Genomic DNA, 13687 nt, shown 5'->3' on the forward strand with positions numbered 1-13687 from the left:
TGAATTTGGAAAATTCTTTATCACTTGTATTTGTGTCTAATAATGTAAACCATTACATGAAATACTCGAAATAAAAAAAATATATATAAAACACAAAGAATTGAATTATTTTTTAGAAATATATAATGACTATTTTGGTTACAAAATATAAAGTGAGTCTGACGTGAAGAAAAATAAGAAGAATAAATGAGAGTTTCTTGTTAGAAAATGACGTTGATAAGAAAGAAGAGAAGGTTTATGAGAAGAAGCTAACCAAAACCTTAAAATGACAGTGATTAGGATACATAGAATAAATAGAAAGAATGATTCTAATCGCTAACTTATCTATCACGTCATTCTGAATAAATAATTAATTAATTATAAGTTGAGAAAATTGATGGTTTTGTAAGAATTTGGTGATGAAAATATAAGGATTATTGTGCTAATAAATAAGCATGAATTTAGAAATTGATTAAAGAAAGGGAAAGGTATTAAGAGCAATGTAAAAGGGAAAAGGATTGAAGGGTGACTGAAGAGGAAAAGAAGACTAGAGCAATATGTATCAAAGATCTTTCATTCTTGGGGTCCTTCCTTCAAGGGAGGGACCATGTCAAATCAATTTTCTATTTTTTTTTTTAATTTTATATATTATCTTATCACTTTCATATACGTTTTCCCATAAGATTTTGATGTTAAGGGTAATATGTAGATTGCTATTTTATTAATAAAAAATATACCAATGATAATAATGGTTATTGTTATAGATAATGACGTGATGTATTTGAATTTTAATATATTTCAATTTTAAATAATATTATAATTGAATTTAGTGTTTCTTTTAAGATTTTAAGTGTGAAATTCAGTTCCACAAGAAAAAATAAAATGAGTTGTATTAATATTTTGGTTATTTAGGTAAAAAAATTCTAGAAGTTTATCAGTAACTCAATGTACTTTAGTTTTATTAGTAAAAAAAACTTATAAATATACATTATATATTCAACAATATTATTACTATAAAAAATTATTAAATAAAAAATAATTCTAAAAAAAATCGTTATTATATAGACTAATTAGATACACTAAATAAATTATTTATATCTAAAATAAATTTTATTATTAATAAAATTTACAAACTAATTTTTAAATTAGTATCAGAAATTTTAATTACCAATAATTTTAATTTCTAAATTAATAATTAATTGTTTTAATTTTTAAAATAGTTTCTAAATTATTATCTAATTAGTTATCAAGATTTTATTTATCAATTATTTTAATTTTTAAAATAGTATTTAATTTAGTTAATATAATGATTAATTATTATTTTTTCTAAAATTTATTTGTGTTTGATAATATTTTGTAGTATATTATTATTATTATTATATTTTTTTAGACAATTTATTTGTTTTATTTTAAGATCTTCTATTCTTCTTCTGAATTTGCGTTGAGGGGACCAATTTTTATTATATAAAATGAATTCAAATGTTACCCTTCTTTCTATGTTCACTTTATAGATTGTTTCTTTATTATGACCTATATTATTACTCCATGACATAGCCTGGTTGTTTAGCATCACTTTCAGGGTGGAGAAAAATTGTCCCTAAACTCTAGATTTGGAAAAATTCTATCATCTCAAACTCAATTATCCAATTGTCTTGCATGCTTAAGTTTAAAAAGTTTGTCATATTTTTCTCTTTTGTGCAAGTGGTGTTTTAGTATGAATATTGCGGATTCTTTCCCTCAATCACTTTCCATTGCTATTTTTTAATCTTAGTATGAAAGTTGCATTGCTTCTTGGGAATGCATTTTTACATTCCACGTCTCTAACAATCTATAACTCTTTAAGCAAAGGTCATAGCTAAACGTAATTGCCCTAATGAGTGGTTTTCTTTTTCTTATTCATTTTTCATTGGTTTCGTGTATGAATAGACATTATTCAGAAATTATAAAAGTGGGAAAAATGAATAATTTTTGGTCATAATTGACAAAGACAGTCAGCAATGTATATTGGGTTAAATCCATTGGGGCACTCACCAGCCATGAAAGAAGCTTGAGGTTGAGATTTTGAGAGGGACACACATATTCAAATCAATTACAATTATGAAATGGAATTTGCATATCTGTGATATATACTAAAATGTACGGTTTCTGTCAATTTTTCCTCAAACTAGTCATAGAAATAGTGATTACCACCAATTATAATGGATTTGTTTTGTTTTTCCAATTCATCTTCTTTTTTCACATTTCAATCCACATTTTCATTTCATTTCTTCAACAAATAAATGATTTTGTGATTTTTTTTATAATAACTATACACTACAAAAAAATCATGAAATAGAAACCAATTTTTAGATACCAATTTAGAAACTATTTAACATAGAAACTAAAATTATTTTTAGTTTCTAAAATGGTCTCTAATTTAGTTACTATTGCAACTAATTATTTTGATTTCTAAAAATTGGTTTCTATTTCATGATTTTCTTATAGTGATAATTTTTTTATGTAAAAAAAATATAAATTAATAAAAGAGTATTTGGAGTACCTTTAATTGTTTCCAAAAAGAAAAATATTTTGTCCACTCCAATTTTAACACAATTTTAACTATATAAACCATGTTGATTAAAAAAATATCTAAAAATACCTGAATCAAGTGAGAGTTTGTTCTGTAATGTTTAATATAGTCTCGCATCATTTAAAAGTTAAAATTAATGACAATTTATATATATTTTTCTCTCTTAACCCTTCAACATCTTTTTAAAAACGAAACGAAAAGTCTAAACTTTAAAACGAATAATGTCTTAAATAAAATAAATTATGCTAGTAATATTTTCTCAACAACAATGAGATGGGAAGACTATGTTATTAGTTTATTTGAACATACAAATTCAAATAAAAAACCAATTATTAGCTATTATAATATATTTAAATTTCCATTTAATAAATACAAAATAACGCTAATGATAGAAAAAGGAGAGTATATTACTAGATAAAAAGTTATACTTACCTTTTTTTTTACTTAGAAGTGTAATACGTTAATAGGAACGATTTCATTGTAACTTACGTTATGTTTTGAGAATCCTAAAAGTTATATATAATTTTTTATATGATTGATTTAAATAAAAATATATATAATAAAAAATAAATTTAAAAATAAATAATATGAAAAAATAATAAAATAATAATATTAGGAGTTATAAAATAGTTATATAAAAAAAAAGTGAATTGTTAACCTTATTACATACCACTGTTATGATTTGTTACTCTAAATTGAGGAATCTATAATTTTATTGCGAAAAAACCTTACATAATTTGATTGTATTTTTGAAAAGAGTGGATGCATTAGAAGTTATAAGAAAAAGAGAGAATGATTATGGTTGTTGCAACAGTTCGCGATCATTGAAAAGTCATGGATGATTGATATTAAGAGAGAAAAGAAAATGTATAAAATAAGAGGAAAGCATAAGAAAAAGGATAAAGTTTGAATGCCTGAAGAATCTGAAACCTCAAAGGGTCTCTAGAAGAAGCCATAATGAGCAGAGTGGAAAGTGACAACACTCACATCTCGCCATGATTGTAGAACAAGCTCTTGCACGGACACCATGTAGCCACACCACACCTTCAAATCAAATTCATTCTTTTTATTATTTTCATTATCATCATCATCATATTGTATCATACAAGAGAATCACCATCTTCACTTCTTCACTTCCCACATGCTAATAAAGAGTGGGGTTTGGAATATCAATTAATCATTACTACAATTAATGCTCACCTAAGGAACTGTCCTTGTTTCTTTCAGTCGTCATTAAAAATACTTCTTGATTATAAAATGAAGAATGTTAAATCATCTCAAGTTAAATCTTTTATTAATAATAATGTTAGCAAAATTGTGTGCTATGAGACACCGAAAAGGTAAAACTTCCACAACTTTGAATCCATTTTATTCATCTTCCTCTAAAATCTAGACATTTTTTAATTTAGTTTTTTAATTCATAACTATACTATTTTAATCTTTTAGTTTATAATAGTGTAATAGTATTGCAAATATGAGATTCTAGTTATTACAACTCACATTCTTTGTTATAATTTCGTAGTTTTAATTTTCCTATCACATTCTTTCAGCAAATTTATAAATTTTTGTAATGTGAATAATAACATCTTCAAGAATTAAAATGATATATATATATATATATGAGTTATATATATTTTTTATCTTTAAATTATAATCTAAAATTGATTTTGTTCCTAATTCAAACTTTAAATCTTTTAGATATTTGTAATAAAAAATTATTAAAATAAATTTTTATTAGTGTTTTTTTCTGTAACATTATTACAACCACGTCAATAATGAGTTAGAAAAAATATTTTAATATTAAAAATTTATTTGTTATGTAAAAAAAATCTTACAATAAATCATTATATTTAAAATATACAAAGATATGAAACTTCAAATATTAATATTGTAAATCATTTTTCTATTCTTTATTTCTTGTACAACCATTAAAAAAACATGAAATTAATTAAGGTAATGTTACAATTTTTAGTATGGTAGTAAAATCATAAAAATATTTTTTGTCAAAATAAAGAACATTTATTTTGTTTCCGAACATAATACTTGAAAAACAGAAAATAGGTACGTTATCTTTCCCTTCACCCTTATCCGATTCTTAATACTATTTTCTATTAACTTCATGAGCATCATCCACCCTCTAATCCCATCTCCTAACACTGTCTTTATTACCTTAAACATGGGAATCATTATAGATGGCATCCCTCATCATCACTTAATCCGAAAGGATCCATTGACATCATAAGAGAGATGTGATGATTCCTTGGATTAGCATGGAATGATTATGAACAAAATAAAAATGAAGAGACCAAGGTGGAATTATTGGTATGACATCATTGCAACTAAGAATGCATTATTGGTAATTAGTCCATCCATATCGATTAGAAGCTAATTAATGGAGTGAAAGCGAAAGTTATGAAAAAGAGACAAGGTCTAACATTGATATTTTGCATATAAATTGAGTTTAATTTGCATGCAAAAAGAGAAATGTATTAATAATGGAATAATAATGGTGTTGTTTGTTAGAACATTGTTGATGAGAAGATATGAAAGATGTAGATGCATAGGAATGATGGTTGAAAAAGGAGGTCTGTTTTGTGTGAGCAAAAGTTGAGGAAGTTGAGGTTGTCTCATTTGAAGGGTAGGGCAAGTGACATGCCTCAACCTAAATTTATTGTGATACTAACAAATAACCTACCAATCATTGCCCAATAACTAACTCAAGATCCTCTTATTAATGTGTTCGATCCTACCATAACTAACACCATCACTAATATATCTATCTTACTTCACAACAAATAATAATATGCAGTGAATTTTGTATTATTTCATGTATCATATAAAAAAATTTAAATCTAGTTATGAAGTATATACTCTAATTCTATGTTTTATATTTTTTTTCCTTATTTGGTCAAAGAGAATTGAAAAGTGAAGGTGATTTAAACTTAAATTTAATTATTTTTCCTTTGTTGTTTATCAGACTTGTAAACAATATATAAACAAAATGCTAACAAAATTCAACATTGTATATACAGTTTTTTAGTTAAGTCATTTTTTTATTATTAATTTAAGATAGGGTTACATAATTGCTTTTTTATAAATAACAATACAAGTTATAATATCATATACAACTTTGTATAGTACAATATAATATAACTCCTTTCAACAACCAAATTGACTTAATATCTATTTTTTTTATCAACAAAATATATATATATATATATATATATATATAAAAAGTAAGTTTGTCATTACAGAGCAAGACCTTTTCACCTATAAGACAATAATGCTCATTAATTCCACTCCATTAAACTGGTTCTTTCACGATCCAAAATCAAGCAAATATTCTCAATACATTAGACTGTCATTTCTCCTCCAAGTTGAATGTAAATCATCACTATTTAAATATAGTTCATTAATTAAATATGGATTAATTTAGAAAATATAATTAGTTTATTAAATTAGAAATTATTTTATCAACTAAAAATTATATGGCTATTTAAAATAGTCTAAAATTTATAATATCAATTTTATTTTTAGTAGCCAGTGATCACAGTGTATATTTATTTAGAGTTTCTAATTAAGATATAATTAAACCATTTTTTAATCATTATTAATCTATTTCAGAGACTAAATTCTGGTCATAAAAAAATAAAATTATATACTAAAGTTTTTGTTATATATTTTGTCTTACCTGAGAAGTATTCTAGTAAAGAAAAAATCTTAAAGTAGGAGAAGTGGATAAAAAAGGGAAAAAACATTTGTAGTATAAACTGTTAAGCCCCATTTTGTATTGACAAGTGCCATGGTAGTGGTCTTGAATATTATTAAGCTGCAATTCTCTCAAAATGTCCAAGTCTATTATCAGCCAATTTTGAACCATAAGTTGAATTCTTGTACTCAAACCAGGTAAACTCATTGTATAGGCTTTGGTTTCCTTTGATGAGAGAAGGTAATGGTGCTATTTTCTCACTCAAAGGTGGACCTCCAAAGTAAATCATTGAGAGCCTCGACTTGAATCCATTTGCCAAAACCCTGTGCCTCACACTCCGGAATCGTCCATTAGTCATAACCTGTGTTAATGCACCCACCACAATACAAAACAAAAACACACGCAATCAACACGTTAGACCACTAATCATAAACAAAATTTGTATTATTTTTTCTACCTAATATGGTATTATTATTTTTTTCTCGTTTATGAGCATGCTGCTTTATGTTGTACCTGAAGAGAATCTCCAACATTGATGAAGAAGGAGTTGTGATCAGGTGGGACTGAAATCCAGCTTCCATCTCTCAGATAAATCTGGAGGCCTGAAGTGTTGTTAGACCTTAGCAGAGAGATTATTTGTGGGTCTGTGTGTTCTCCAAACCCAATCAAGTTCTCACCATTCACAGCAAGTTCAGGGCAAGCAGGGTAATGATTCACCCTAAAAATAGAGTCACTCTGTTCATCCATCAAAAGCTTGCTGAACACATTCCTCTGCTGAATCTTCAACCCTTCTGCCATCAGCTCAAGAATACCACAAGCCATTTTCTTCACAAGAGACGTGTAACTATTCAACAGACCCCTGCAATAATATAGCACCAACAAGAAAGAAAAATTTAACTTTTCTGGTTCATTTATACATAAGTTGAAACTGGTTTTGTTTTGACATGGTACCTGAAATTCTCAGGGTTTTTCCCACAGAGAGAAAAATCGTGCTCTTCGTTGGTGTTTAGAAGAAGATACTCAACCCAACCAACATCACCATTTTGTCCAATCCTCTTGCTACCATACCCAAATGGATTTGGAGGCCCTGCTTTTTCCTTCTCATTGATTGACATAGAGAAGAACTTGAGGGCCTCAGTTTCCAATTGTGATATAGATTCCATTGGGACACCATGGTTGATGACTTTGAAGAATCCAAACTCCTCACAAGCTTTCACTATGAGGCTCTTTGCATCAGGTTTGGAAAGGTCCACTATGGGAATTGTGAAGGAGGATGTGGATGCCATGCAGTTCTTGATGTAGGAGTATTGCTATGTTGTTGTTTTGGACAACAATACCATTCTACTTGCAGATTGCTCTGCAGTTGTTTTGCTTTGGGTGGTTAATGGGAGGGAGAAGTAGGTGAGAATGAAGAGGTTTTGGAGAGCAATGAATGAGTGAAAGAGAGGGAGAGAATTTGAAGAGGTTTGAGCAAAGGATGCTTGGAGAAAAAAGGTTGGGTTCTAGGCTATTTATACCCAAAAAAACTTGGTGGGGCATTGAAAGAGAAAGAGAAAACACGATTGAATGTCTAATTCTGAAATTGGAAACATCATGTGATATTAGTAGATAATCGTGTCCATTAATTAGGTCTACAGAATATATTATGTTTAAGTCTATACCAAAAATCTTTTCAAAAATTTTAATTTCCTAAATATTATTTTTACCCTAAAATCATTATCCATCTAAATATAGTTTACACTGATTTTAATATACGTGGGAGAACCTTAAACTTTATTTACTGTAGTATTAAAATTTATTTATTTTATACTTTATTATTAGCTTTTTTCTTATTTTGAGTTACCAACCTTTCTTTTAAACAGGGTATGAAACAATAATCAAGTCATCACCTACCTAAACATTATTTACATCCATATATTTTCTTCCAATATAATATGCATGACAAACTTTATCATATTGAAAGGATGTCACATCAATAAGATTTCTTTCACAGGTACTCATATATGTTTTCCACTTTTTCCTTTGAATGTAATTGAATTATATATATATATATATATATATTATGTATTATGTGTGACACATTCAATATGTTGACTTTAAGTTTAATTGAAGCCATAAAATTGATCGTTGAAAATATTTTGAGATATCATTAGTGAACTTAAAGTCAAATTCAATTCTATAAAATTGACTTATAATTTTGAAGTTTGGATCCACTTATATATAATGAAAGACTTTAATCTTAAAATTTTCAATAATACACAAAATTCTTCGATATAAATTTCAATTTTTTTTCTCATTCACATAGTTTTCTTCTGAATCAAAGTAAACTTTGTAAATAACATCCAGTTGATGACGTTAATAAAAAATGTAAATAGTCATATAGTTGAATGTTCAATAATTTCACATGCAAAGTAGGTATGAATACTTAAAACCGAAAACTATAGAAATCTAAGCATTCAACTAAACGAAAGGTCAAAGGCTGAGGTTGAAAGTGAATTCACGTGGCACCATATTATTGGTAGATTGAGATATTGGTCACAATCAGTTCCCTCGTTCTCTATTATTGCTCGTAAAGAGAATTAGTAGTTGTTATTGTGTCACATGCATGCCAAGTTGGCAAAACAATGCCACCTTCACAATCACACATCAAACCTAATCACACACATCTTTTTTTTCAACAACGTAATAAATCCACATAATTTAAAAAAAAAATCATCTTTTTTTAACTCTAAATTGCGATTCTAAAACTAGCTCTAATTGATAGATATTGTTATATCTTATGATTTTATTTTATTGTTGAAAATTCCATTTAAAATTAAAAGCAGTCTCTAGAGAAATTAACATAGATACAATCTAGTTGACTAGCAACATGAGCCATTATCAAAGGCTAAAAAATCAACATAGTATTAGGTGCCTTTCACGTAGAAAAACTAATTAATACCGAATCTAGATACATTAGTTATAAATTATAAATATATATAGTATCTATCTATTTCATCGTTCAAACACGGAAAAACAAATTTCTTTTTTTTGGGTAAGTAACATATATGGCTTTGCTAACATGCTTGTGTGGAGATTGAATTATTCCTTGTTTGGTATCTAATAAATTTATAGTTGAATCCAATGGCTAACTCCATTGATCTCCAATCCCTATCACTTTTATGAGTACATTGTATTTGTATTTGCATTGGGAATCACACATTGTGGATGTCAAATTAATTTGGAGAGATGGTGCCCACAAACTAATAGACCAATAACTTTCTTATGTAAATGGAATCACATAACGTAGATCGTCTAATGCGACATCACCAATACAAACTTAATTATCTAATCCTATTTGTAGTATTTAATGGTATTGGCTTTGTCATATTGAGATTAGTATCAGTCAAGTTTTGCAACTAATTGCTTTAACGGGAAAATGAAACATCTTTAATCGAATTATTGGAAGGATATGTTTTTGTGTCTGTTGAAATGTGAATTTTGAAGAGATGAATTATAAATTAAGTCATTAAGTATTGAAAGAAGGTTAATTTGTAAAAGAGTTTTTTAAGTTCAAATTAATAAGAAATCAAATAATAATGATAATTGACAAAATACGTATGGGAATATATGTCATTAGTGGTAAATGTGTCTTTTATGTTATTACATTTATGTTAGTTGAATGAAAAACTTGACGTAAAAAATCTTAGAGATATTTTTTTTGTAAATTCATGCAATCTTTTTACATCGAATGCTCTTGGTGCAATGTAAAAGGACAATATTTATATCTGGTATGATGTCAATTGATGTAAATATTTTGCTTTTACGTTGAATGTAGGGTAACCGATGTAAACACCAATTTAAACAACATTGTTTCATTTTCTTTGTTGCACTTGGAGTACAATAATCACTACCAAAATAATCACTAAAAAAATCATTAAATAAAAATTATTTTTAGGACCAAAATAATTAGTTACTATTTTGACTAAATTAGATACCATTTTATAAACTAGAAAAATCAATAATATCTAAAGTAGTTTCTATTATTAATAAAAATTTATAAAGTAGTTTCTAAATTAGTATCTAATCATTAGTTACCTAAGTTTTAACTACTTACTACTTTATATTCTAAATTAGTATTTATTTATCTTTTAAAGATTAATTTAGAATCTAAAATATTAGTAGCTAAAATCTTGGTAGCTAATTTAGATACCAATTTATAATTTTTTTTATTAAACATAGAAACCACTTTCAATACCAATAATTTTTTAGTCTCTAAAATAATATCTATTTTAGTCAATATAGTGACTAATTATTTTTTGTCTCTAAATTTAGTTGTTATTTAATGATTTTCTTATAGTGAATGATCATAACAACAATAGTTTTGATTGACAGTATGCTTATACCTACTATAAACAACATGGTCTTTACATATGCTTGTTTCATTTTGCATGTTGAACTTTCTCTTTGATAAGATTGGACCATCTCCTTCCCCTTTGGTGAACATACGTGGTTAAGGTTGATGTTTTATATTGTTGAAATTGAAACCATGGTCAATTTTGGAGATTTCAATCACAGACAATGCATGAATATTTCCATTGAATTGATGTTCACTATGCTCTTATTGATATCGAAATTTTGAAAAATAAAATAAAATTTATTTTTGTAAGAGAAAATGTATGATTTAGTTTTGTTTCCATTAAAGTAGGTTATTTTATCTAGTTTTATATTTTATGATTATATAATTTAAAAAAACTTAGTTGGTATAAGTAAGTATGTAATTTATAGTATAATATAAATGTTTAAAATATTTTAAAATAGTCATTTAAATATGAAGGTTCAATTGGCTTCAAAAAGGGAAGGTTGAATGGAGCTTAAATTCAATTCATGGAGTATTAAGCAATTAAAAGTAACATCTAAATAAGAGTAGAGTGAGAGAAGTAGACAAAGATTTATACTGGTTCACCCAACAACAAGGGCTACGTTCAGTCCCCTCAAGCAACCCGCATATAGGCCTTTGAAATGTTTACATTGCAACTTTAGGGTTTATTCAATTCTTCATGTAACAATTAGACACTTGATAAGGAAATAATTGCCCTGATTGTATTTTGTGTATAAGACTTTTCAAAATATTTCTTTATCTCCCTCTAATATCAACTTTGTAGCTTTAATCTTCTTAACTTGAATATTTTGATCAATCTAGCATGTGGATAATTTTCTTCTTCAATGCATTAGACACTTAATATGGTAAGTCTTACTCTGATTGATCTTTGCATGTCTTGAGCTTGTGAGGGATTTCAAATTCTTTCTTTGTATACTTTAAATATGATCATTCAGACTTTAATTATCTTTACTTGAATATCTGCTCAAATCTCCCACATTGACATTCTTCTTGAATGCGCCAAACGCTTGAAATGGAAACTTAAGTAATCTATGCGTTCTTGAGTTTTCATAAATATTTCAAAATTTTCTTTAACAATTATTTGATTAGAACAGTAGTGGTAGAAGCTTAGAAGGCAACATTTTCTTTGTTGAAATTGTTGCATTTTTAACACGTATTTGATTTTCAAATACTTTCTTCATATATATGAACTTTTTCAATCTCTGGATTTGGATCTTTCGAATTCTGTACTACTCATCCTCTCTTTTGTATTAGACGTTGAAATCGAAAACTTCATATATGAGTCTTTAATACATTGTATCTCTCGTTTGCAATTTGAAACATTTTTCTCTTTGCAAATCTTCATTCACATTGCCTTTATACTGCTTCACTATTGATCTGCGCAAATCTTGTTTCCCAACTTCATCGTTTTTCCGCTAAATGTTGAAATTGAAACTTTGGCTTTCAACTTTATATGTGCTTTATGTTCCTTTAACCATTTATGGGAACAAAATCAATATCAGTGAACATTATAATTAATATAATAAATCATGGGTATCACTGAAACAAAATCTTTATAATATCTTTTAATTATTGAGACTTTCTTTTCTTAGATTTTTCATCTTTAATGTACTTTCAAATTCTTTTCAAGTTAATATTAAATCATAAATTTGTCGCATAATTACATTTAACATGGATATTATTTCACTAAAAATTTAGAAAATGATCATGCTCTATTTTATGAAATCTTTATAGTAAAATATTGTTCATACAAAACTTTCCAATATAGTCTTAAATTTAATTCTATTTGCACAAATGTATTCGAAAACATTTAAAACCAATATGGAAAATGTTTTTCATTCACAAAACATGATCATAAAATAGGCACAGGATATTTGAGAATTTTCAAGTTTTGTGTTACGCTATCAAATATGAAAATTTTCCAAAATCATTTAACTAATAATCTTATTTGAAAATAATATTTGCAATGATCTAAAAATGTCAAATAAGATTTGGAAACATAAATGCAGTATCATAAAACATTTTTAAGAATGTAAATATTAAGTATGGACACTTCCCTTACGTATTGGTTTGTCTAACAAGTATAAGATGCTTGTATCATCTTATATGTGCAATCTTCATGTTTGTCTGATGACTTGGGAATAAATGCTTCAATATTGTTTGACGAGATCTTCTGATAAGTTTGTGAGCGTTAGGATAATCTCGTAAGATCTTTTCATGATCAGTTGTATTGTCTGATCTATCATCTAACGTGATCTTCTCACGAGGTTCGTCTGATACAAACTTTTCTCATATGATCGTCTTATATGTTTAACATTCTTCATTTCCAGTGTTTTCTTTGGATATTTTTACCACTTAGAATATTTCTATAACATAAGCACAAAGGCTAGATCATTTGAGGATCTTCTACAGTGAACATGTTCCATTGGTTCGTTTAACAGAATTTTCTATTGAATCGTCTAATGAGTTTAAAGACAGTTAGTCTTGCTCATATTCTCTAATGTTTTTGTCTAGGCTTATACCAAAATACACCTTATAGTGATTGTTATCATAAAAAACACATAGACGCTCAAAGCATGGGATTGTCTGATGGGTATTAGATCGTCTATTGACTTAACAAAATATTGTACGAAATTTTACATCACTTAAAAAGAAAAATTTTAGGAAAAAAATTATACATTTATTTGTAGGTATAAATTATAAGATAAAAAAATATGTGTGTCTTTAGTTAATGTGCTTTATTTTTATCGAAGTAATTTTATTCACATTTACTTTTGTATTCATGCACACATTGAGCAAACTTTAGTTTCTTTTTGCGATTTAGTACAAATGATAAAATTGGTGATTTGTGACAAATCTTGAATTTTTCATTTGAACAATTTATGATAATTATATTTCATAGTTTGTTAATACGCACAAATTAAGTATAACCTTAAATTTGGTAGAATTTCGATTCAAACTTTAGGTGCATACCTAATTGTGGTGCATTGTTTAAGAACACTTTTGATTTTATGTATTCTGGATAATTACACAAAATGTTGTCAAAATT

General features: G+C 26.9%; 1 protein-coding gene across 1 annotated transcript; it reads right to left on the bottom strand.

The window, feature by feature from the left end:
• Positions 1-6287: 6287 nt before the first annotated feature.
• LOC137835088 (gibberellin 2-beta-dioxygenase 1) lies at positions 6288-7750 on the bottom strand. Its single transcript, XM_068643432.2, has 3 exons — positions 7209-7750; positions 6771-7116; positions 6288-6618 (listed from the first exon to the last, which is right to left on the bottom strand). Exons 1-3 carry the CDS (start codon positions 7541-7543, stop codon positions 6373-6375), a joined length of 927 nt encoding a protein of 308 aa, XP_068499533.1. The 5' UTR covers positions 7544-7750; the 3' UTR covers positions 6288-6372.
• Positions 7751-13687: the final 5937 nt, after the last annotated feature.

This window comes from Phaseolus vulgaris, chromosome 5 (genome assembly GCF_051622355.1).
Source record: "Phaseolus vulgaris cultivar YP4 chromosome 5, ASM5162235v1, whole genome shotgun sequence".
NCBI classification, from domain to species: domain Eukaryota; kingdom Viridiplantae; phylum Streptophyta; class Magnoliopsida; order Fabales; family Fabaceae; genus Phaseolus; species Phaseolus vulgaris.